This window comes from Panthera onca, chromosome X (genome assembly GCF_046562875.1).
Source record: "Panthera onca isolate mPanOnc1 chromosome X, mPanOnc1 haplotype 2, whole genome shotgun sequence".
Taxonomy (NCBI): domain Eukaryota; kingdom Metazoa; phylum Chordata; class Mammalia; order Carnivora; family Felidae; genus Panthera; species Panthera onca.
The window spans coordinates 114,249,016-114,276,136 of record NC_138357.1 but is presented as its reverse complement, the minus strand read 5'-3'; the positions used below and the strand labels follow the sequence as shown (position 1 = coordinate 114,276,136).

At 42.9% G+C, this 27,121-nt stretch overlaps 1 protein-coding gene across 3 annotated transcripts in view; it reads right to left on the bottom strand.

The window, feature by feature from the left end:
- MAP3K15 (mitogen-activated protein kinase kinase kinase 15) overlaps positions 1–27,121 on the bottom strand; it is a 124,558-nt gene that overhangs the window by 25,647 nt on the left and 71,790 nt on the right. For all 3 annotated transcript variants that reach the window (XM_081792443.1, XM_081792442.1, XM_081792444.1), the window contains exons 8-15: positions 24,868–24,980; positions 24,464–24,623; positions 21,441–21,591; positions 19,877–19,984; positions 12,361–12,410; positions 10,318–10,413; positions 3,979–4,066; positions 1,876–2,009 (exon numbers count right to left, since the gene is read on the bottom strand). In XM_081792443.1, coding sequence (XP_081648569.1) covers positions 1,876–2,009; positions 3,979–4,066; positions 10,318–10,413; positions 12,361–12,410; positions 19,877–19,984; positions 21,441–21,591; positions 24,464–24,623; positions 24,868–24,980 — 900 coding nt within the window. The remainder of the gene's footprint in view (positions 1–1,875; positions 2,010–3,978; positions 4,067–10,317; positions 10,414–12,360; positions 12,411–19,876; positions 19,985–21,440; positions 21,592–24,463; positions 24,624–24,867; positions 24,981–27,121) is intronic.

Below are 27,121 nucleotides of genomic sequence, written 5' to 3'. Positions count from 1 at the left end.
ATAGACCTCCTAACCCAGTGTCTGGCTTCTTTAGTATATTCAACCTCTGGTCACCGTATTTTCTCTTCCTAAACTGCATACCTCATCCTATCACTTCTCCTCATGAAATCCACATAAAGACCATATTGCTTAACATGGCACACGAGGAGTTCAAACTCCAGTCAAACTACATCTTTTAAAATTTTTGCCTCATCTCAAGAGCCCTCCACCCCCATCCTACATTCAAGTCACAACAGGTAATCTGTTGTTCTCCGAATACACTCTGTGCTTGAACAGCTCTGTTCTTCCCGCAGCAGAGGACGCTTTGGGCTTCCTCTTTTCTGTCAGACGAGCTCCTACTCATCCCTCAAAGACCACAACTCACCCAGGAAAAGTAATTAGTTCCTCTCCTGTCCTACAAACATTCTGCGTGCCCCTCTATGATGGCACTTGTTGCTCTTACCCCCAGGCAAGGGTTGACAGCCTAAGTTCAGCTCTAAATTTAGGGAATGGGACAAAAACAGTGTCTAAGATCCTTTCTAGCTCTAAAATCCCAGGAAAAGCTCTCGGCAATGAAAAGCTTAAGTGCTGCGACCAAAGGAGGTGGTACATGCCAGCAATTTCCCCGCGATACAACTGCGGTACCTTATCCAGCATGACCCTAAGAGACAGTACTGGACAAGGAATTCCAGAGTGTAGATCCTAGTCTTGACTCCTCACATGCTGGGAAAAGTCATTTAATCTTCCTCGGCCTTAGAAGCAGCTAGAGGAGTTCATTTCAGGACCGGCCTTTTAACTCAAACAGGAGAACACGCAATCCCATTACGAATGAAGGGACAGATGAATGAATGTGTGAATAAATGAACAAAGGGACAATGAAAGGTCTTATGGCTGCTAGAAAGCACTTATAACTAATGATTCAGTGACCACCAGGACGGAAGGATATTTGCACGTGTCCCTCAGTGTCCAGCACTGAAAGCAACATGCAGATGTCATGTGACCACACTTACGTAGTGGCCATTGTTGTGTATGAAGCTTCTCTACAAAAACACTCGACAGTCAATGATGCCACGTTCTTGTTTAGAATTGGTGGGGGGGGGGGGTGGGGTGTGAATTTAAAAAGGCATAAATATTTAATTAGACTCAAAACAATGTTGAAGAAATAAGTTAGTAGTTGTGGTGGTTTAAAAAAAAATACCCAAAATCTTTGAGGGTGAGATTCAAGGGCAGGGTATTAAAAAGAGCCTGTACTGCAAAAAGCTAATTTTCTTTTTGCCACGCTTAATTTTCTGTAATGATACATTTGAATAAATAATAGCCACTTACAGGGCACCTGGGTGGCTCAGGCAGTTGAGCAACTGACTTCAGGTCAGGTCATGATCTCACGGTCTGTGAGTTCGAGCCCCGCGTCGGGCTCAGGGCTGATGGCTCAGAGCCTGGAGCCTGCTTCAGATTCTGTGTCTCCCTCTGTCTCTGCCCCTCCCCCGCTCATGCTCTGTCTCTCTCTGTCTCAGAAATAAGCTTTAAAAAAAAATGATAGCCATTTACAATTATGACAATGTGAATTAAAGCAGAGCCACATTTAAAAAAATTTGCCAATGTCTAGCTATGCAAAAATGTAAAATTTCAGACCTAGTTGATGAGTGGAAATAAAAAAGTTTTCTTTTAGGATAGGACTCTTGGCATTCCACATGCCTTCAAGTAAAGTTATTCCGTCTTCTCCAGCCACTTACGATACGCAAAGAACAACAACAAATCACCATTACCGCAAGAGAATGTTCAATTTTTTGATGACATAATGACTTCGTTCTTCAGTCCCCCGCACCAGCACTGATGGGCACAGGGTTTGGGTGTGAAGGTGGCAACTGACAACAAGGATGGCCCTCCCCGACTTGCCTGCTGTCTCTCTCTGGGATTTCCTTGATGGCTATTCGCACTTGGTTGCTCAGGTCTCTTCCGGCATACACGATCCCGTACGTGCCCTTCCCCAGCACGACCCTATCGCCGTTGGCATTGTGGTCATACTCATACTGAAGAAGGCAAAGCAACAGGATCAAAAAACACACAACTTATGGTGGAGCCCCATAAAAACCTCAACATTGTCCTGCAAGTTTTTATTTATAAATAATGTTATCTGAGTCCCGGGCAGGTCACATTCCTTAGGTTATGCTATTTTCAATACGTAATGACTTTAAAAGGGTCATACTCAGTTACTCATATATTAACAACATGATTTTATGAAATGGAATCCAAGAAATTCAAAACTACGAGTCATAGGTAACTTCATGGGCTCAGTGTTGGGAGATTCTGCCCACTTTAATGCTGCAATTTAAAAAGGCTTCTAAGCATGCCAAGAGCCCCAAAGAGGTGCCCTCCTGCATGATCCCTCATTACCTTCTCAGGAAACCGATCCTTTTCTGTAGCCCAGAGAAGAACTGAAGGTCGATAAAAATTAAAATTGTCTTAATACAAAGCACATAAGCAGGGCCTTCCGCCTTTTAGAAGAACAGACCTAGCACCACACACATCGCACACATTCTGCCTATAACCGCCACTGTAGTTTTGTCCCCCCAATCTCATTATCGAAAGGTGTTGTGCAGCTGCATTCTAGTTGGTCCTTTTCGATGATTAAAACCAACATATCTCTAGGCTGAGCCATACTTGTTCTTTTTTTGTGATCTGCTGTGCGTACTTACAGAAGCGCACAGAACGTGTGTGGGTTCCTTCCACACACACTTTGAAAGATGCTCATGACAGTTAGGATCACTAACAAGTTCCCATCATGTCTGATTTAACCAGACATCAGCATGCTCCACAAAAGCCTTTTCTCTCACACCGTTTTCGGCCCCCACATCTGTTACCTTCAAAGTGCATCTCTTAGTTCATTTCCACAACAAACTTTGATTCTAAACTAAGAATTCAAGTACGTGAGTCAATGATTAAAATGAATCCTTTTGATATTTTCTGAAAGAAACCTCAAAGAATGAATTTCAAACTAACTTGATAGTAAAATAGCATTAAATTGTCATCAATGGGAGGACCTCAATTAGTGGCCAACCTGAGTAATTGTGCAATATTTAAACACACGTCTAACACTGTAGTAACCGTGGAGGAGAGCTGTGTTGCCCAAAAGAGCTCAGGGTTCTCACACCTGTCAGACTGGCAATTATCAAAAAGATAAGAAATAAGTGTTGGCGAGGATGTGGAAAAAAAGGAACCCTTGTACACTGTTGGGAAGGCAAACTGGTGCAGATACTGTGGAAAACAGTATGGAGGCTCCTCAAAAAACAGGGGTGCCTGGGTGGCTCACTTGATTAAGCATCTGACTCTTGATCTTGGCTCAGGTCATGATCTCGTGGTTCGTGAACCTGAGGCCCGCATCGGGCTCTGCACTGATGGCGTGCAGACTCCTTGGCATTCTGTCTCTCCTTCTCTCTGCCCCTCCTCTGCTTGTGCGTTCTCTTGCTCTCTCTCAAAATAAATAAACTAAAAAAAAAAAAAGTTAAAAATATAACTACCACATGATCCAGCAATTCCAATGCTGGGTATTTACCCAAAGAAAATGACACCAATTCAAAGAGATACATGCACACCTATGTTTACTGCAGTATTTACAGTAGCCAAGATATGGACACAACCCCATGCCCACCCGTAGATGAATGGGTACAATGAGCTGACCAACTATTTCTCTTGTAGTCTCACAAACATTATTAATCAGCAGAGAAAACCCTATCCATATGTTGTACACAAAATAAAATTTTACTTTAGTCCATGCCAAATTTTTCTTAAATATTCTGGCTGAGAAGATCCCGAAGTAATGAGGTTCTTCTACAGACATATTCAACTTAATCTCTGAAAGTCACAGATAGTGATAGCTAGCTCATTCATTCGAGAGTATTTTTAAATAGGAAGGATTCTCACAAAAAATGGGATGTTTTCTTTCAGCATCAAAGACACAATAAATATTTTTTTCCATGTTCTAGGTCTTCTATGACTCACCTCTAAGGTGTCCCCATCAGTTTCCCCCTCCAGCTCCACTGTACTACCCATTGTGTTGCTTATCATCTCTTTGACCAAAGCGCAAAACCTAGAACAGCAAATGTCACAAAGATGCTAATTATCATCACTCATGCTCCATAGCTTTAACTTAGCCTTATTACATTAAACTGTGGTTACATAAAGCAAGTTTGTACAATTTCATGGAATAATCAATCTACTCCTTGATTTGACATAGTACTTTAATGGTTTTCTAATCTAGTTCAAATACTCAACGTGATACTTGAGTCCTCTCTATGCAGAAGCCCCACCAACTGGTTGCCCAACTGAGGCCTGAACATCTCCAGTGACAGAGAACTCATTACCTCACAAGTTTGCTTATTCCGTGGACAACTTGATGAGAAGCTAAGCTTCTCACTGAGCTAAGACTCCTTTTAGGTGGGTCTCATCCACAGACTGCTTAGAATTAATCCCTTTTCTATGTAACAGTCCATTAGAAAAGTACGTAAATTTACTAAATCCCTGTAAATCTTTCCTCCTTGTTCCCTCAATGTTTCCTCCAGGATTTGTTTTGCAGTCACTCCAGTAGCAGGCAATTCTTCAAAGGTGTCCCTGCATTACTCTCCTCGTCTGGCCCTAAGACCAGTGTTCCAGATGTGACCTAATCAGCGCTAAGGATAGTGGGATCATCACCTCTCAAGTTGTCGACGCTCTAGTTCTTTGTAAACAGTAAGGTCTTAAGGAGAGGGGTGAGGAGGAAATGTGTAAGATGGACTCATCATTCTCTTGACACAGACGAAGCTTAACATCAACTATTACCCCCAGGTCTTTCTCACGGATGCTGCTGGGCCACATCAGCCACTTCCGACATTTGTGCAGTTGTTTATTTACGTACAAGAGATTTGACTTGCAAAATTTTTATGGTTTTCTCACACGATCATAGGGAAGGGTATTGTATACTTCCAGACAATTTCCACAAAACGTTAAAACGTTATTTTCTGCAACCCATCCCACCTTTGCTTCTTCTAATCTCTGAAAGCTGGGAAAACCAAGAGTCAGACTTCTTAGGAGACATAGGATACGAATTCACCAGAATAACTAGAATATAAAAGACATGACCATTTCTTGTCCATGTATGGAGCACGTGGAATGCTCGTGCACTGCTGCTGGAAGTGTGAAGTGATGCACCCGCTTTGGAAAGCATCAACCAAAGCTGAATATAAACCTGCCGTACATCCCAGTAACTCCAACTTCTAGGTATGTACTCAACAGAAATCAGGGTATATGTTCACCAAAAGACACGTACAAGAAAGGTCACGGTCATTTTATTCATAATAGCACCAAACTAGAAACAATCTAAACGTCCACCACTAGAACAGATAGATTGCTGTATATTCACACAAAGGAATACTATACAACAATAAAAAGGATGAAATGGTACATAGATCATGGCTAAATCTAATGGATATTATTTGAAAAGAAATAAGTGAGGAAGAGTAAACACTTCATGGTTCTATTTATTTGAAGGTCAAGAACAGGCAAAACTAACCATTGGTGACAGAAATCAAAATAGTTACCACTGGAAGGGGGTTAATGACTGGAAAGGGGCACGAGGCACCTTCTAGGGTGCTGATATACCTAAGTGCACCTTACACACTTCACTTCTATGTATGTTACACCTAATTTAAATATTATGTAAATATGGAGTGCCTGGGTGGCTCAGTCGGTTAAGTGTCTGACTCCTGATTTTGGCTCAGGTCATGGTCTCATGGTTCACGGGTTCAAGCCCCACATTGGGCTCTGTGCTGACAGCACAGAGTCTGCTTGGGATATTCTCTCTCTTTCTCTCTGCCCCTCCCCTCACTCTTTCTTGCGCACTCTCTCAAAATAAATAAATAAACTTAAAAGGAAGGAAGGAAGGAAGGAAGGAAGGAAGGAAGGAAGGAAGGAAAGAAGAAACACCCGCCAGGAGCCTCATGCTTACTGGTGAAAAACTGGATGCTTGCCCCCTGAGTTCAGGAAGAAGACAGGACATCTGCTCTTGCCACTTGTATTCAACAATTGCACTGGTTGGGCAATTAGGTAAGAAAAAGAAATAAAGGCATCCAGGTTGGAAAGGAAGAACTTTATCAATCTGCAGCACACATGATCCTGTATACAGAGAATCTTAAGAAATTCAATAAAAAGTATGAGAACTGGGGTGCCTGGCTGGCTCTGTTTGGTAGAGCATGTGACTCTTGATCTCAGGGTTGTTTGAACTCCATCCTGGGTATAGAGATTTAAAAAAAAATAAAATCATAGGGGCGCCCGGGTGGTTCAGTTGCTTAAGCGTCTGACTTCGGCTCAGGTCATGATCTCGCAGTTTGTGAGTCTGAGCCCCGCATCGGGCTCTGTGCTGACAACGGCTCAGAGCCTGGAGCCTGCCTCGGATCCTCTGTCTCCCTCTCTCTGCCCCTCCCACGCTCGCACTCTGTCTCTCTCTCCCTCAGAATAAATAAGCATTAAAAATTTTTTTTTAATCTTAAAAATAAAAATATTACAATCACTAAATGAGTTCAGCAAGTATATTTCTATATACTAGCAAGAAACACTCTGAAAAAGAAATTAAGAAAACTCCATTTGCAATAGCATCAAAAAACTAAAATACTTAGGTATACGGTTAACTAAAGAAGTATAAAACGTGTACACTGAAACTACAAAACAACTGTCAAAAGAAATTACAGACCTAAACAAATGGAAAGATGTGCCATGCTCATGGCATCGAAGGCTTACCGTGACACGATTAGAATGGCAACGCTTCTCAAATTGGTCTACATAGCCATTGCAATGCCTGTCAAAATCATAGCTGCCTGTTTTGAAGAAATTGTCAAACTGATTCTAAAATTCACATGAAATGCAAGCACCCACAATACCCAAAGTAATTATCAAAAACAAGAACAAAGCTGGGAGGACTCACATTTCCTGATTTCCTAACTTACTACAAACCTATAGCAAGAAAGAAAATGTGGTACTGGCCTAAGAACAGATATACGGATCAATGGAATAGAAGTGTAAGTCCAGAACTAAACTTTTCTGGTTATGGTCAATTGATTTTCTTTTTTTAAAACTTTTATTTATTTTGAGAGAGCGTGAGCAAGCAAGCACACACACAAGCAGGGGAGAGACGGAGAAAGGAGGAGAGAGAATCCCAAGCAGGCTCCGTGCTGTGAGCACAGAGCCCGATGTGGGGCTGGAACTCATGAATCGGAAGCTCATGACCTGAGCTGAAATCAAGAGTCTGACGCTTAACTGACCGAGCCACCCAGGTGACCCTGGTCAAGTGATTTTCTGAGCCTGCCAAGACCGTGAAGTGGGTGAAAGAATAGTCTTTTCAACAACTGTGCTGGATCAAGCACATATCCACAAGCAAAAGAATGAAGCCGGACACCCTACTTTACACCATGTACAAGAATGAGCTCAAACTCGACCAGAGACCTAAATGTAAGAGCTAAAACTCTTAGAAGAAAAGAAGCACCATAAAAAACCTTGGGTTAGGCAAAATCTTACAGGACACCAAAAACACAAATCACAGGACAAAAAATAAATTGAACTGCATCAAAATTAAAAACCGTGCTGCAGAGAACATCATCAACAGTGAAAAAACCACCCGTAGAATGGGGTCGGGGAAGTTATTTGCAAATCACGTATCTGGTAAAGGACTTGTATCCAGAACACGTAAAGAATCCTTAAAACCATTAACAAAAATACAAATAATGCCATTAAAAATGGGCAGTTGGGAGAAGCCTGGCAAACACCACTTTTCACCAGGTAAGCCAAGTTATTATCACCAGTAATGAGACAAAGATGCTGTACAGATCCTGATGTCATGCATGAGAAGGACAGGACATCACTTCTGTGAGGTTCCTCCCCAAAATGCATGATGCTAATGTAATCGTGAGAAACAACAACCCCCAACTGAAGGGCTACACACGATCAATGGCCTGTACCCTTTGGAAGCATTAAGTCAAGAAAAACAAGGAAGCAATGATGAAGATAAACAGGGGCTACACAGATATGACCATTAAATGTCACATGATCGTGGATTGGAGCGCGGAGCTGAGAAAAAATCTTGTGTTTTGCTGTGAAAGACATTAGTTGGACAGTAAGTAAAATGGGGATAAGGTCTGTAGATTACAGAACCATATCAATCTTAATTTCCTGATTAGATAGCTGTGCTGTGATTATACAAGTGAATGTTGTTTTTAGGAAATATGCACTCAAGTAGAGAGAGGGATGAAGCATTATGTCTGCAAGTTATTCCTCAGCAGTTCAGAACAAAAAAAATCATATGCATATGGAGAGGAATGTAAAACAAATGTGGTAAAGGAGTAACACTGGAGAATTCTGGATGAAACATATGGAAATTCTTTGTCCTGTTTCTCTGAAATTTTCTTTTATATGTATATACATATATATACGTGTATATGTAGAGAGAGATCTATACATATATATACACATATATATGTATATATACGTATGTATATATATACACACACATATATATGTATAGATCCATCTCTCTATATATAGATATATAGAAATTTTATTATCAAATTAGTTTCCATACAACACCCAGTGCTCATCCCAACAGGTGCCCTCCTCAATGCCCACCACCCAGTTTCCCCTCTCCCCCACCCCCCATCAACCCTCAGTTTGTTCTCAGTATTTAAGAGTCTCTTATAGTTTGCCTCCTTCCCTCTCTGTAACTTTTTTCCCCCTCCCCCCCCCCCCGGTCTTCTGTTAAGTTTCTCAGGATTCACGTATGAGTGAAAACATATGGTATCTGTCTTTCTCTCTGACTGACTTATTTCACTTAGCATAATACTCTCCAGTTCCATCCACGTTGCTACAAATGGCCAGATTAGAAACTTTCTTTTTTAAAATTTATTTTAAAAAAATTTAGCCTGCTTCAGATTCTGTGCCTCCCTCTCTCTCCACCCCAACCCACTCGCATTCTGTCTCTGTCTCTCTCAAAAACAAATAAACATTAAAAAAAATTTTTTTTTAATTTTAAAGTAGGCTCCGCATCCAATGTAGGGCTTGAACTCACGACCCTGACATTAAGAGTCACATACTCTACCAACTAAGCCAGCCAGGTGCCCCTTCTGAAACATTCTTATAGCTCTGAATGTTTTCCCAAAATAAAAAGTTTAAAACATTCTTTTAATTGGGTGAAGGATTTGAGCAGATCGTTCTCCAAAGAAGATATATAAATGGCCGGTAAGCTCATGAAAAGACGCTCACTATCATCAGTCATTAGGGAAATGCAAATCAAAACCACAATCAGATTCTACCTACTGCCCACTAGGATGGCTGTAATCAACAGGACAGACAATAACAAGTGTAGCAAGGATGTGGAGAAACTAGAACTTTCGTACACTGCTGACGACAATGTCAAGTGGGAAAACAGTCTGGCAGTTCCTCAAAGGTTAGAGAGTTACCTAAGACCCAGTAAGTTAGCTCCAAGAGAAATGAAAACACAGGTCCATGCAAAAACTTGCACGTTAAGGTTCACAGTAGCATTATTTATAATAGCCAACAAGAGGAAATAGCCCAAGTGCCTTCCAAATGAATAGTTAAATCAAATATATCCATACAATGGAACAATGATCAGCCACAAGAAGAATGAAGTACCCACACAAGCTACAACATAGATGAACCATGGGAATATAATAAGTAAAAAATGTGAGACACAAAAGACCACATATGATATGATTACGTTTATATGAAATGTCAAGAAAAGGCAAATCCAGAGACAGAAAGTAGATTAGTTTTTGCACAAGGCTGGGGTTAGGGGGGTTAGGGTGAGGGAAAATGGGGAGTAAGTGTTAATGGACACCAGGTTTCTTTTGGGGGTCATGAAAATATTCTAAAATTAGAACGTGGTGATGGTGGCAAAACTGGGAATTTATTAAAAAAGACTGAATTGTATACTTTCAATGGGTACACTGCATGGTATGTGATTCTTCCCTCAATGAAGCTGTAAAAGTAACTTTTTTAAAGTTAAAATTTCAGAAAGGGCAAATATTTTTCACAACAAAGACCCTTAAAACTGATTTGCCACATGGGGCACCTGGGTAGCTCAGTCAGTTAAGCATACAACTCTTGATTTTGGCTCAGGTCCTGATCTCAGAGTTGTGAGATCGAGCCCCACATTGGGCTCCCTGCTGGGCGTGCAGCCTGTTTAAGGTTTTCTCTGCCTCTCTCTCTGCCCCTCCCCTGCTCACACTTTCTCTCCCTTAAAAAAAAAAAAAGTGAATTGCCATAATTAGTTTGCAAACACCTCAATCAGCTGTAACTCACCTACTACACTGGTCTTCAGTGGAGAAGTAGATTTGAAAGTCATCAGAATTATCATGGACATAAAGAAAACAACACCGTTCATCAAACTTTGATATGCTGTAAAATTGGAAAAACATAAGAATGCTTACCATATGTAAGTTATGATAACCCTTGTAAATTTTTCAGAAAAATCTAGTAATAGATTTTCTTCCATTTTGCAAATTTGAAAGATTCATTAATGTTTTAACAGATACCCCCCAAATTTGACTTCTGTTTCTCTATGAAAATTTTGCTAGCAGGGACACTGGTCTTGCCTATGTTTGTATTCTCGAGAACTTACCATATATGCAGTGCTAAAGCACAGAGCAGCAAGAAAGGGAAAGAAATATGATCTCTGTCCTCAAAAGTTTAGAATTTCACACAAAAGACAGGAAGCTTATTTGTGAGATAACGTATTATGGTACCAAAGGAATTACTAGACTTGAAAAGTATCAGGACAGAGTATTTGTGGCCACACAAGGGAGACAGAAATAAACATGGCATCTTAGCTCAAGAAAGGCGTTAAATGTTATCTGGTCCATTTCCATCTAAGGTTGGGATCTGACTCTACAGTGCCTGCCTTAGTCGATGTTCAGGTTTCCTGGACATACCCAGTGACAGAAAATCCCCACACTCCATCTGCTGATGGACTTAACTGCTAGAAAGTTCTATACCTACACTGGGCCAAAGCCTACACAATGGCCCTCATTTAGCCAGGTGGCACTATGGAAAAGCCCAAATTCTCTTCAAACGATGCCACTGTATCTTGCCCTAAGTTACCTCTTCCTGAGATCCACAGCTTCTTTAGCCATTCTTCCTGTGTTCAGGGATTATGTGACAAATAATGAGTTGAAACAGCAATAGTACAGGGAGATTAAAAAAAATTAAAACTAGGTTATACATAAATTTTGAAAACCAATTTGTAAAGGAACTACCACGGTTAGTTGGGTAGCAATGGGAATGTGCAACACATGTTCTTTGTGTCACCTTGGTTCCAGGTTCTGATTCTCACCCCAGGCCCTTTGTACATCCTTGTTGATGAGTGAATGGCAGCAAGAGCTAGATCCATGAGAAGGCACAAACAAAAGGTTCTTAAGTACATGTTCTTATACCACTTAGTTTCTGGAGTACTAAGATTTTCAAAATGTTCAACACTTTTTGAATTTTATTTTTGGAGCAGCATTGCTCAAATTCACTACCCTGTTCTTAAATTATTTCCCCTCCCTTTAAAGTGACAAAAACATTCTAATTTAAACAGTGATATGTCTAGAATAGGATCGTACCATGTCTAGTGGTAACAGGGGATTCATTCAGTGGCCTGTGGTCTTACAATCAGAGAAAGGACATACAGTTATAATCTGAGCCCTTAATTTAATGGAAACTATGAAGAAACAGAGTCCTAGTGTGACCTTTTCAAGGTCAAACAGTGAAAGAGGGATTAGAACTCACATCTGCTTCAGAGCCGCTCCTACCCTTGGTTGTGCTGGGAGAATGAGGCTCAGAGTGCAGCCACAAGGGTCACCAAATGGTCACCACCCCTGGTCCAAAGAGCAAGCACCGTACCTCTCCTTGGACTACACCACCTCTCCCCCAGCTAATAACAATTCCCTTGGCTCCGTTACTCTGCTCAGGAGACCCCAACCAAGTGTCATTACCAAGTAACTCCTTCTTGGTAGAAGTACAGATTTCTAGGTTTCTGGGTTTTCCTGAGCACTTGAACATCAACGGCTTAAACAAGAAACACTTTCTCTTTCTAGAGATACAACTTCATTTTTAAAGAAAAGCTTGAGACAAGAGAGTTTTAGTCTATGGATACCACAAAAAGCTACTGTGTTACAACAAGCCAAGAAGCCCTGACTAGCAGCACATGAGCAAGGGTTACAAAAGAGCTCATAGTCTATTTCGGATTGTTAAAAATGAAAATATCACATATTATAAATAAGTGGAAACGTTAAAGTAATAAAACACTGTCATTATCACCTGTGTTAAAACAATAATTCCATTTTTCCTTATGTTCGTTCTTACCTTATTCCCCTAATGGAAGAAGCTGTAAAGTTCCATTCATGAATTTGTTTCTGTAGGTTTTAAAGACAAAAGTCAGTAGAGCTTGATTTTTTTTCCACGCAAAAAAATTTTGGGGGGTTTCATTCTCAGGTCACTTCTGCTATTTTACTTTCAATAGAGATTTATAAGTTAGAGCAATATATTTTATATAACTTGGAAGACCTGAAACACTTTCTAAGGTATCCTAAAAATTCATTTGTATCTTTAATCCAGTTTAGAGCAAATGATCTAAATTTGAAAGAGTATAAGCACAGAGTAAACACACACTGAATGGACTTTCATCTTCTGTCGACATACCAGGAAAACTTGAAAATGAGTTTGGGAACAGCCCACCTAAGTTGAGTGACCTGTGAAAATGTTTGCAGAAGCAAGACTGTGACAGACTCCAGTCAGTGTTCTCCAATCTTTCTTTCTGTCCCTGGGCACACAGCTGGAATGCACTTCCCAGCCACCCCTGCAGCTAGGTGGGGCCACAGGATGAGGTTCTGACCAACGGGGGTCTAAGGAGGAATGATGTGCTCCACCTGTGGGCCAGGCTCATTAAAAACCTCCCCAGCCATCCTCTATTCCGCTACAGGGCACGGAGACTCTGCCAACCTGGATGTGACACAAAGCACAGACAATCCTTTATCATGTTAAGACACTGATATTTGGGGGCTATGTGTTTCAGCAGATACCTTATTATCATAACTAACACAAAGACTAACTTGGATTTCAGTCTGTACGTGACAGATTTTTAAAAATAACTGTTCCCTCCCTCCACTGCCATTCCACGCACGTCATAAACTTTGCACAAAGCTAAGCCTCAAGAGAAATATCTGAAATCCTTTTCAGAAGAGCCATAGGCTACAATACCGATACATCACAACAATGGACAATCATTTAAAATAAGAAAATACATTTGGTTGGCCTGAACAATGTCATAAGTGACCAGCTCAGCCCCCAAGAGAAGTGTCAAAGCCCAATGACTGAGCATATGGCTTAGGAGAATAGCCACGAGCAGTGGGGTGACAAGTTACCTGCCATCCTGGAGGAACGACAACAGGAACAACGGGAAATATGGCCCTCAATGGGAGAAGATCCATTCAGAGGTGTTGATTAAGCACCTACTATGTGCTGGGTAAGTACTGTGGACATAACAGAAAACAAAACTCCTGCCCTCATGGAGCTTCCATTCAAGTGAGGAGAGAGGAAAAATAAATTAAGTAGTAACTTAATAGGGCAGAGGATGAAAAGCACCACAATGCCAAATAGAACCAGGAAGGACATCAAGGTGGGGCAGGAGTCATGATGTTAAACTGGACGTTCCGCGAAGGCATCTCTGATGACGTTTGAGCAGAAGGCTAAAGCAGGTGAAGGGCTGAACCATGTGGATATTTGGGGGGGGAAAGAACAGTCCCAGGCAGTGGGCACAGCAAGTGCAAAGGTCCTGAGGCAGCAGTGTACTGGCATGTTTGGGGACCAGCCAAGAGGGGAGCATGCCTGGAGCGAGTGACTGAGGGGAGTGGGTGAGAAGGCTGGAGAGCTCACGAGGAAGATCATGCAGGGCCTAGGAGACCATCATCAGGACCTCAGCTTCTACTCTATAGAAGACGGGAACCAGTGAGGGCTGTGAAAGATGAAAGCGTATGCTAATATGAAAGCCAGCACACTGGACCCAACCATGTAGAAAGACTGAGCATATTTCAGAGTTCTATTCAAAGTCACTGAAAGAAGGCAGTGGTGGAGAGCAGGAGCCCACCTTCGGATTAGGGTACAGAAACAGGAACCAGGACAGATTCAAGACAGCCTTGGGCCACCTACCTATACCTTCAAGAGGCTGCATGTGCATAAAAAGCTCAGCCACAGGGGCACCCGGGTGGCTCAGTTGGTTGAGCATCTGACTTCAGCTCCGGTCGTCATTAACAGTTCGTGAGTTCAAGCCCCCCATCAGGCTCACTGCTGTCATCGCACAGCCTGTTTCAGATCCTCTGTCCCCCTCTCCCTCTGCCCTTCCCCTGGTGGTGCGCTCTATCGCAAGCATTAAAAAAAACAACAACAACAAACCTCAGCCACAGGAGTTTTTGAAGTATTCCCAGATGGTAGGTTTACTGTGAGGTAGCTTTATGGAGCTTCTTGATTGGGGAGGAAGATTTGCTGGCTAAGAAGTAAACAACACACACTCCTCTTTCCCTTTCTATCATAACCAATGGGCATTTGAGGTACTGGCTTTGTAGATACTATGGATATAAAACATACGAGTCCTGCATGGGCTTGCAGAGCACTTGGGGAGACATTCTCAAAAACCGATCAATAAGCAACAGGAAATACTGTGTACACGATACAGGCAAGAAGGTAGCCTACAGTGAGTGAAAGGGGCGGGAGGGTGGTTAGAGACACCTCGGCAAAGTTGGAACTTAGGTCACTGGAAGAAGAAATTACACGGAATAAGGATGACGGAAGTGCACATGTGAGCCCCTGTGGGCCAGCTCAGGGGACAATGAGAGGGCGGGATTATACAGGGGCTTGACACTCAGTACGAGAGTGTGAGTTTTAATCTGGAAAGCCATGGGATCCAGTAATGGTTTGGGCCAGTACAAGTGTTTTAAAATTATTATGAAAGTTCTGAATTGAAATACACCATACATTCAGAAAAGGGCACAGTGATTGTCACAGTCCATTTCCACAAAATGAATACTTGCTGTAACCAGCATTTAAATCAAGAGACATGGGGCACTGGGTTGCTCAGTCGGTCGAGCATCTGACTCTTGATTTCAGCTCAGGTCATGATCCCAGGATCGTGGGATCGCTCCCACTGTTGGACTCCACGGTGAGCGTGAAGCCTGCTTAGGATTCTCTCTCCACCCCCCCCCCACCCCTCTGTTCCTCTGTGTGTGCTCCTCTCCTGCACACACACACACTCTCTCATGCTCTAAAAATCAATCAAGAGACAACATGAGCAGCAGCCCAGAAACTTCCGTCATAACCCCCCCATCTCTACTCATCCAAGAGTAGAAACGGCAACTTCTGCCTGTTCTGGAATATTATGTGAATGAAATTGTGAAGCCGGCACTCTCTTGGATGTACAAGTGGGGTTTTTCATGAAGCATCTGGTAGTGGAAGTCAGGGTGGCTGTGCAGTTTCTGACCCAGTGGCCTGGTGGGTCACCTGGCACAGAGTACCGTCTCCATCATGAATGCAGGGGCAGTTTTCCTCCCATCCCGAGCCTCCCGTTTCAGCAGCGTCCTCATCCTTTTGGGAGAGGGGATATTTTCCCTCTGAATCAGAGGAAATGGACTCAAGACTACAGCTTTCCATGTCGGGGTCAGAAGCTCCCAGGAAGAGTTTCCTGGGAGCAAGAGCCAGGGTGGGCTATGGAGAAACGGGCCAGGAAGCCAGAGGTGGGGACAGGCCTCCAGGGTTCCCCCCACCCCGGGCGCCTCAGCACCTGCCCTCCTACTCCCAGAACGCAGACCTCTGAGGGAGGAATCTTGGGCATCTGGGACAATTCTGTAGACTCTGGACGTGTCTGTCCTGTGGCTCTCTTACATAAGCATAAAAGGTGGCGAGGACGATGACAGAGCTTTCCCCAACAAGCAGCCCTACCCGCGTGGTCAGCGCCGGTGGCTACTATGTGCCCGGTGGTGACTCTGGGGCATGAGAGTTGCTGAGGGGGCAATGCGGCATTTGTCCCCACGCCGGGTAGCCTACTTGCACTGTTGCACTGGGTGCCACTGGTGCCAGTCTAGGAAGGCCAACCGTGCACACCTCCTTCCAACACCACGTTTGCAGACCCACTGGACGTGGCTTGAAACTGGCCACGGCGGGAGTAGTTACACCGCAGAAACCGCCAAACACCACGGGTCAGCCCTCTGCTCCCATGTCCCCTGGAGAGCTGGCTGTTAAACATTTACCAGCAGAAGTTTCTGAATCCTTGGCTAGCAAACCAGAACTGAATTTCTCTGACAGCAGTGTGGTCCGCCAGTATGCGAGAGAACACCGTGCACGTGCCTGATCTCTCCCTGCTGGGCACAGGCCACCGGGAGAAGACGCAACACCGTGGAGAAATGTCGCCCTCATTCCAGGCGAATCTGCTGGCTTTTATAGCCTGCAGAATTTCAAAAATGCAAATGCAGGCAAAAGCAAAAGCTTCCTCTCAAAGAAAAAAAGGCAATTTATATTTCCCTCAGACGTTTGTTCTGACAACTACAAGCACTTGTGCAAAACATTTCATCAGTCAGGGAAAACTAGCATTTGCTGCTTATATAGTTCTTTTCCATTTCTTATTACAGACTATATACAAAGTAAAACATTTACAACTAGGGAGACAGTATACGTACCCATGGAAATTTCCGTTAAGGGCCAGCAACCATTAGAGGATTCAAATAAAATGGGCAAAGTGTGCAGAATTCCAGGAGACCAAAAACATTTGGCTCTAAAAGTCTGAGGAGTCACTTGAATAACATTGGTTTTTTTACTCCAAGTACTTGTCAAAATAGGAGGTGTTTTGTGCGTATATCAATGGAATACTGAGGTCACAGACCAGAATTTTGAAAACCCTCTCGTCTCAGAGTGGCATCAATGACACAACGCAAACAAGCAAGGTCTGTCTCTAGTATAAGAACTCCAACATCAGAAGCGGGGTGCTTCCTGGGGGTGGGTACTGGAGGGGGGGCACAGAGGGGGCGTAAGCCAGGCTTTGGGGGTGGTGGGGTCTGATGTTCTCTTCCTTGGCCACGCTGGTTACTCAGGTGTGTTCACTAGGCAAAATCCATCAAACTGTACATTTATGACTGATGTGCTTTTCAGTGTCTATGACACTTCCATAAAAGGTTAAAAACAACCAAAGAGGCAAATTTAACAGAACATCTCCATTCTTTAAAGGAGCTCTAGCTGTTTGAACACCATGTGTATATTTTATTTTGGCTTTTTTTCTTTTGCAGTATTTAAATTAACACACAGTGGAGCAAACCAAAGAAACCAACAACCCCAAGCACATCAGAGCAGCTCATGTCCCCTAATGGCTGCTGACTCTGATGAATGAGAAGGTCGCTACACTGTTAAATCTTAGAAAAGTTACTGGCTTACATTTGTGCTGTGGACCCAATGTTTGTGCCTCCACAAATCAGCTGTCGAAACCCCAATGTGACGGCACTGGGAGGTGGGACCTAGGGGAGGCAATCAGGTCATGAGGGTGGAGCCCTCGTGATGGGATTAGTGCTCTTATTAAAGGAGACACAAGGGAGACACTTCTTCACCATGTGAGGACTCACCAAGAAGAGGGCCTTCACCAGAACCGGACCATGCGGGCACCCTGTCCTCAGACTCCCAGCCCTCAGAACTATGAGAAATATTCTTTAAGCCCTTAGCCTACAGTGTTCTGTTACAGCCGCTCAAGGGTACTAAGGCAACTTGAGATTTCGTGTCCGTTTCTTTTTTTTTTTTTTAACATCTTTACTGAGGTATAATAATAGACAAAGAAGTGCACATATTTAATGCACATAATTTGATGAGTTTGGACATATTCAAACACCATAATCAAGGTAATGTCCATGTCTAACACCTCCCGAAGTGTCCTTGTGTCCCTTGGTTTTAGTTTCGTGTGTGTGTGGGGGGGGGGGGTGGCGGATAAGGACACATAAGAATTACTCTCTTAAACCGTGAAGCACGCACAGTGCTGGATTGTTCACTCCGGGCGCCACAGCGTACAGCACACATCCGCAACTTCTGCATCCAGAAGGCGGACTTCACACCAGCCAAATGATGGGGAGGTGCCATGTCGTGACTATTTCTGATAAGGAATTTCTTACACGATTTTGAGCCTCCACTTATTCTCCCATGTTGCATTTCACTGTTGAGGATACTGTTTACTTTTACCTGATGAAGACCTAATTGCTCACGCTCTTATTTCCAGGAAAAAAATCCTTCTTTGCCTAGTTAATGGCAGAAGTCCCCCCACGCTCCATGAGAACATATACATAGTGAACAGACCCACATAATGAATGCACTTGTCAAAGGTGCTGGATCTTTTCATGACTAAAAATATTTCATTCAAGAAAAGAGCTGAAGAAGTACTTTAGACATACAGAGACAAAAATATAGCTACTACCACAAAACATCAGGCCTGGCCCAGCATTTCTGTGATCTCTTTAGCGGGCAATTAAAATGTTCCCTCTCCTATATCCTTGGTGTGAATATAAATTGAAATGGGGCAAATATGCCAGTAGCTCTCAAATTTTAAATATATGTGGTCTTTAAAACCAGCAAGTCCATTTCTGGGAATCTCTGCTCCTGAAACAATCTATAGGAGTGTGCAGGGTGACTCCGCCAGGATGTGCACCGACGCATCTATCATCAGCTAGAGTGCACAGGTGAGGCTGAAAGGTGCACTGCAGGAGACTGGGACCATAATTTACAGTTCAAGCGTACTCAGAAATGGACCACCATGATACAAGAATATGGGGAATATTCCAACCAAAAACATCAGGGGGATCATTGTGTGCTATATGGAAATAATGTCTAAGATGTGAGAATCAGGGGCGCCTGGGTGGCTCAGTCGGTTAAGCGTCCGACTTTGGCTCAGGTCATGATCTCACGGCTCGTGAGTTCGAGCCCCGCGTCGGGCTCTGTGCTGACAGCTCAGAGCCTGGAGCCTGCTTCATGTTCTATGTCTCCCTCTCACTCTGCCCCTCCCCTGCTCATGCTCTCTCTCTCTCAAAAATAAACATTAAGATGTATGAATCAGTTAAAAAAGAGTAAGATGCAAAATAATAAATATATATTGTATGATCTCACTTTAACAAAAATACTCTCTCTCTCTATATATATACACACACGCATGCACAAACATATATATAAAACGTACGCATATATAGGGGCACCTAGGTGGCTCAGTTGGCTAAGTGTCTAACTTCGGCTCATGTCATGATCTGACAGCTCGTGAGTTTGAGCCCCACATAGGGCTTTCTCCTGTCAGCGCAGAGCCCGCTTCAGTTCCTGTCTCCCTCTCTCTCTGCCCCTCCCCAGCTTGTGTTTTGTTTCAAAAATAAAACATCAAAAAAATTAAAATAATAAATATATGCACGTATACACACACTTACACATACATAAGGCAGTGCAGAGAATGGTACGGATGAATATCCACCAAGTCAGTGGGGATGGGAATAAGGACAGGGTCTAGGGGATTTGGAGGGACTTTCCCACTACTCCTTATCCACTTCCTCAGGGTGTAACTTCTTTTTTCCACAAGCCTGTATTCATTTCCATAAACATACACAGAGTCATACCCACACATGTGTACACAAAGAAACATCAAATGGAAAAACCAGCATCCTCTCTCCCATCTGTGATTATACCCTCTTGCACTCACAGATCTTACCAGTCAGGCACAGGTACCTATTCTTTCAAGTACTACAACACAGACCCTCCTACTTGAATACCAAATTTGTGATTCAATAGCACAGAGGCGAGAGACAGCTATGGAAGATTTTTTTCTTACCATTTCTGTGGGTGAGACATGCCACAGGAAAACCGTCTTCTCCTCAGCGTCACTGTTTATAGAAACATATGAAGGCTGGTAGACTTTGGTTGGTTCTATCACCAGCACCTGAAAGGACAGATTTCTGTGATGCACAGGAATATCCCAGAAAGGTCACTCTGCCCAGTGAGCAAGTGGGAAGCGGTGTACTCCACAAATACTCAAGGACCTACTGTGTGCCAATACTACTCTAGGGCCCAGGGATACCACAATCTTGACAGTAGTCCCTTCCCCACGGCGGGGGAGGAGTCTATGCTCTAACGGGGCACACAAGAAACAAACGTATAGGGGCATGGAATACGGTCACCTATACGGCTGTGAAGCAAACACGACAGAATAAAGGTGGGGCGAGCACTTTAGATGGGGTGGCCAAGGAAAGCCTGCCCAACAAGGTGGCAGAGAATAAAGAGGGAGGCTACGGTTTTTGAGAGAAATGAAGCAAACTGGATGATCTGTGAGTAGGTGCCCAAGTCTATGAAACATCCAAGGGAATGAAGAGTGAGGTGACATTCCATGAGTAATGTTTTATTGCTGGGGGAGAGGGAGAGGAAGGAGATGGGGAGGAAGGAGATGGGGAGAAAGGAGAGAGGGAGAGGGAGGGGGTGGGGGGAGAGAGACTGAATGGCTTTCCAAAGCAAATACAGCAACCTAATTAAAATCGTTAAATCTAGGTAGAGATTACACAAGTGTCTGTTATTTTTTTGTCCCTTTCAATAGGTTGGAAATATTTCATAATTAAAAGAAGATTTTAAAACGTAGTACCCAAGAACAAAATCATTATCATAATCATTTCAAACAACTTAATCTCTATTAGCAGTTTAATGAAATTCCTGAACACAGCATGTTCACAAAATCTCACGGCATAAACACAAAATACAATTATGTCAAGTTCAATGTCTAGGATGCTTACGTATCTTACTTACGACTCCTTACGATATGGTCATAAAATTGAAACAAAAACTTAATGAAAAGCTAATAGCCATTTTGCTTTGCAATAACATTTTAAAAATTAATTAGTGGTACTGGAGGCAAACCAAAGCTCAACGGGAAACAGCGTCAAATTCCAAAATTTTACTATTAGTCTTGCACTGATTTAGAACAGGGTATCTCCACCTTGGTACTGCTGACATTTGGGGCCAGACGATTTTACGTAGGGGGAGGGGCTATCCTATGCACTGTGGGATGTCTGGTGGCACCCCTGGCCTTCGCCAGGTGCCTGCTACTCTCTAGGTGCCAGTAGCAATACCTGCTTCACAGCTGTGACAACCAAAAATGTCTCCAGATATTGCCAGATGTCCCCCGGGAGACAAAATGATTCTGTCAAGAACCACTATGTTAGAGGGCAGAGCCAACTTGTTCTAGTGAGCTGATCTATCCCTGGCTGATTCTACCAAAGACTGATGGGTATCTTCACATTTTCAACAACTCTAAGGTTTTCTCCCTTTCAGAGTATTCAATAATTAGACAGCACCAATCCCCAGTTTCTTTGGCTCTATCTGAAAGAAATGGATTTAGCATGACTTACTGGAAATCTGAGTCCATTAGCAACTTCATTTGTTGCCTCAAATATTATATCTAGCCAGAAGTTAAGCCGTTCTTGCCTGGGTGAATGTTCAATAATGGGTTTCCTGAAGCGCTGAATTAGTAACAAGTTCTGAACTAATGATCGGAGGTACCTGGAAAAATCACAAGCACCAATAAATTAGATCCTTCAATAAATGGAATTCAATTCTACTCCCTTTAAAAGAGGTTCCCCAAAAGCTTAATTTACTTAAATTCACAGTGTGTAGTGAGTGCTTCTTCATCATTTGGCAGCCACACACTTAATCAAAAGAAGCCCGAACACCGGGCAAAATAAGTTGGTCCAACAAAATCATACATTATGGCTTTTTACCAACATTGGGCTAATGGTATTCCAAATGTAGACACTGGCAGACATTTTCTAACAACTACCTTAATAACAATGTAGTTTGAAATTCAAAGCAATTACAAAATGACAAAATTTCAAACTCACAGTCTTTTTTAAATCAACCTTTCTATTTTCAGGTAATTGTAGATTTACGTATACTTGTAAGAAATAATACAGAGATCCCATGTAACCTTGGGCCTGGTTTATACCAAGGATGACAGCTTATAAAATTCTAGAACAACATCACAAGCAGAATACCAACACGGACACAGTTAAGATAGAAAACATTTTCACAGTCACAAGGGTCATGCTTCCCTTCTATAGACATGCCATTTTCCTCCCATCCCTCTCTTCTCCTCCTTGACCCCAGACAATCACAAATGTGAAACTCATCGAATTTTTTTTATTAGCTCTGACCAGGCAGATTTTGAAGTTACGAGGTCTTCAATCTCCCCACTTCTTTACTGTCTTCAGGCCAACTGAGGTTTCTGAAACATAGCTGTTGGGCAGTGGTGGTCACATCACCACCGGTAGTGAATGGGGATGGAGCACTGAAGGACTGAAAGCACTGGACTACTAGGTTGCTCTTTGAGGATAAGGTCTGGGGCTGCTCCGGGAAGCCACACGGCTAGACTCTGACTGACTTGCTTGAGTACCATGCAGTGAAGGATTAATTCAGTAGGCCTGGGTCCTCCAAACTCTACACATTCCAAGGAAGGTCTGGCTCTTGACTGGCTTCTGGGACATTGCCTCTAAGCCCTTGGGACATCCAGCCTGATAAGAGTGTTTTTGTTTACCTGGGGCCTTGGGCCATGCTGTATCAGTGCCATCTCTACAGAGGCTGGGGACTCAGTGACTAAGGTCAACTACATGGGCGCTCCATGCTTACATGACTGAACCCCCATAAGACCCTGAACACCGAGACTTGGTGAGCTTCCCTGGTTGTCAATACTTTGTACATGTTGCCATACATTGTTGCTAGAAGAAGTAAGCACTGTCCATGTCACTCCACTGGGTGAGGACAACTAGAAGCTTGTACCTACTCTCTCCTGGCCTCTGTCCTACGTGCCTTTTGCCTTTGCTGATTTCAATCTGTGTAATTTTATTGTAATAAACCTTAGCCATGAGTACGACAGCCTTCCTGAGTTCTGTGAGTCTTTCTAGCGAATCATGAAGCTCAGGGTGGTCTCGGACCTACAATATCAGGTCCCAACGCTGTAAGTCAGTGTAGGTACTAATGTAATTAGAACGTATTCAAGGCTTGGCTGTCGCCTCCCTGGAGTCGGCTCTGTCTAGCTCAGGTGCAGCAATGCACTTTAAAAGTAGAATTCTGGCAACAGCAACCACTCCAGGAAGGCTGGAGACTCTGCCTGAATCCCTATTGGCTCAGCCTCAGAAAAATTTGAACAGGCTGATATAGTTTGGGGATCAAATTTAGGTCCTTCAGATTGGGAAGAAAAAGGGTCCAACTAAAAATAACTGAAGAGATTCCGACCCCTGGGAGTCCAGATTGGCTCCGTGAACTGGGAAATAACGGACAGATGAACACGGGTCATTAAAAGTAAAAAATTTTACATGATGCGTGTAATCCAAATGCATTTTAGACAGATCAGAAAAACAGAGATAAGGAAAAAAGATTAAAAACTTCTTATTAGGCTACCTCCTTGAGATCACCACTGTTGATATTTCAGGGAAAATCCATCATACATTTATTAATTACACAAATATCTAACAAGCATCTATTTTGAGACCACAGGAGTCAATGACATAGTGACGATTCTAATGGAGCTTCATGTCTATTGGCAAATCAGTTATTGCCCACCTCTCACAGACCTTGCTCTGAGTCACATACCAAACCCAGATTAATTAAAAGACCACACAGAACAGTGGTTCTCCAAGTGTGGTTCCCCAGAGGAGCAGCATCAGATTGTCATTTGTAAATACAAATTCTCAGGTCCCACCCTAGACCTTTGGAACCAGACAGCCTAAGGGCGGGCCCAGCTATCTGTGTTGTAATCAACACAGCTGATTCTGATACCTGCCGAAGTTTGAGAACCACTGAGAGAGGAAAATATACCCTGCAATGGGCTTTTCTTATCCTAGGATAAACCATGAATGCAAGTCCATGCCTCCCAGTGTTCTTTCTTGCCATTTTCATGGCGACATGTTGGGCTAAGCTAGGGCCACTGCTCTGACTCCATTTTCTTGACCATATCTTGGTCGTTTAGTTCCAGTTTTCGTGCGTGATGCACATCACTTTGTGGGTGTGCTTTTAGCTTTACTACCTGCTTTCTCACAAATACGTACTAGTGCTGAGGAAGGTTTTGTTCTTGAGGACCGAGATGACAACCTGAAGAAAGTACTAAGATTGAGAGCATCCTCTTGGAGACAGAGTGCGTAGGGACGTATTCTGTGCATGTACGTGCCCATCTGTCTGTCGTTCCCTCCTGTCACATAAAACCAAGTGAGCCTTCAGAGCTGTTCTTCGTGCCCTAACTTTGCTTTAATGAAGAAGTCAGAAGGAGAAACACGGCAATCGTTATTGTCTTTTGCATTTATCCCTCTCCTCTCTGGAGAAAACCCTTCAGAACGATATCAGATATTGAGAGAAGTGAAGGCCACACACAGACATGACTCACCAGACTGGAGGTTTCAGTTTGAACAACCTCTCTGCCGCCTGGACAGCCTTCCCGACATCATTGGCCAACATGCTGACGTTGAAGAACTGACCCACATCCCAGTAATTGTTCATTTTCTCCAAGCTCCCTTTTCTTCCCAATAAACTGTTTAGCCGGACACCTTAAGAATTTGAATTTTACATGAAGTTATGAAAAATATTTCTAGTTTCTATCACATTATGCAAGCCTTTAGCTAGAGGAAAAAGTACCCATTTTATGTTGGCTACCATCTCAGGCAGGCTATCAGAGAGTAATTGTTCCTTTTGAAACAAAATGCTAGTTATTTGAACGAAATGCTAGTAACTTTTAATGCTGAATTTGTGTTACCAAAGCACATCAACATCGGCTATCAAAAATAACTTTACCTATTTTCCTTAGTTCCATGGAAGTTTCAAATTGCTGTCCTGCAACTATCAGCAAAATTGCCAGGTTAATTCCTGAATAGAGAGATGACTGGAGCGCAAATCCTCTGCGATACCTGCCAGTACAGAACCGCCCGACTCTTATTATGGTAGAAGCAAAAAATTATAAATAATGGCACAAGCCCACCTTCTCATGAACTTTTTTTTTTGACCAACTAATTGGTTGTTTTCCAGATCCCCTCCCTCTTTACAAACAGCTACATCCAAGCACTCAAACAGCTTCTTGAAAATGGCATAATATTAACACTAAGGAGTTAAAAATTTTTCTTCATCAGTTTTATACTTTTTGATGAGAAAACCATGATCACTGTATAAAATAAGGAAATTATTTTAAAGTGCACAGAAGAAATTTAAAACCTTTTTATAACCCTATCCCCCAAAGTAGACCACAATTTGATGCCCAAATCACACTTTAAAAGTTAGACTCCATTTGTACATTGAGCATTCTTTATTAGGCGAAAATTCCATCAATTGTAGGCAATTACTCTGCAGGGTGTTTGTTTGCTTCTATCACAAAATGGAGTCATTTTTTTTCACGTACGAAGCAGTACCGGCAGGATCCTGGCCCCCAGATTGCTCCGAGAGTAGTGGCACAGCGTGACAGAAGAGCAGGGATCTGTCACCCTGGGGTAAAGAACAACATGCAAAATAGAGAGTAGCATTTTTACACCTGAAGTTTAAAGAGTGCCATTTTAATTCTCTTATTCTTTTTTTCTATACATAAAAAGCTTCTTTCCCTTCCATGAGCGAGTAGAAATATCATGGTTGGGAACAAAGAATTTGATCCACGAAGTAACAACACTAAAATGTTGTTAAGTGGCACAGTTCAAACCAAAGACTTGTAAACCAGGAGGAATTTGATCACTCGTGTGACAACAAGAGAGTTAAACACCAACAAAATACTAATTGTGGAAGGGAGAACCTATCATTTAAAGTCGATTACAATTCAGTTTTATGAACTTTGGGGCTAATAATACAAGTATGCTCTGATGAACCAGAGGACACTAAGGAAGTCATTCCAACCCTACCCAATAAAATTCCAATAAAATTGAAAAACCTTCCCCCTCCCTCATTATGTCCTATGGTATTTGATTTTTTTTTCCACTTTTACTATCAAAAGGAAGAGTGCAGGGAGGGTGACTTCTCTATGCCTCTTATCCATAAATCCAACAGGCCCAGCTTAGGGGCAGAGAAGACTTGAACTGGGAATCAGGATTGCAGTCCCAGGTTTGCCTCTTACCAGCCCCCTGCCTCCCTGTGCCCATGTTCCACATTAGTACCTGAGGCCCTGGGTAAGATAACCCCAAGGTCTCACCATACCAGAGACTAAGCTTCATTTGTTCCTATAACCACTGCCTTATGAAGTGGATGGAGAAGGGCTCCTAGGACTTTGGTGAAGGAGCCACAGGCAGTCATTTCCTTACCTGAGGGCTGAATTCTTGGCCACTGTGATGGGAACACAGCTTCCTATTTTGGCTCTACCCAATATTAGTTGCTCCTTAGCACCTTGAGCGACTCCTACCATACAGTACATCAGGTGCAATTACGAATAAAATAAGGTCCCTGCCCTCCAAGAAACTATACTATGGTAGAGGTAATAAGATCTACACACAGCTAGTGCAATTAGGGAAAACACAAACTTGAATGTGGTAAGTATCCTAAAACTACACAAACCCATGTCTACAGGGGCTCACAGAAGTGGGGCCACCCCTAGAAACTCGAGATATGGCACAAAGATGGAAAGATGTGCAATGACAGAGATTTGGAAAGGAAACCTCCAACAGAAAGAATGGCAGGAACAGAGATGAGAGTCTGCAAAACTCCTAAGAAACTTCAGTTTAGTGGGCCATGTATCAGGTAGTGGGCAATGGGGCTCAGGGTGGGTTGGAGAAAGTTTGCAGAGCACCTAGACTGGTATTCTAAGAAGTCTGAGTTTTTATTTAATAGGAAATGGAGAGCCATGGTGGGTCTTGGAGCTTTAGGAGGAATAAGGCATAGTGGTTCAATCTACAAGGATAGACTTTAGAGACACCAAGCACAGAGCCTACTTGGAATACTGTTAGAACACTCCTGGCAAGAAAGTAAAAAAAAGTGGCACTGACCACGGTGGTGGTGATGAGCAAAGACTGGCAGGAAGTGAGGCAAGATACAGAGAAGGGCTGCGATGGGGAACTGACCGTATGGGGAGGTAAATGAG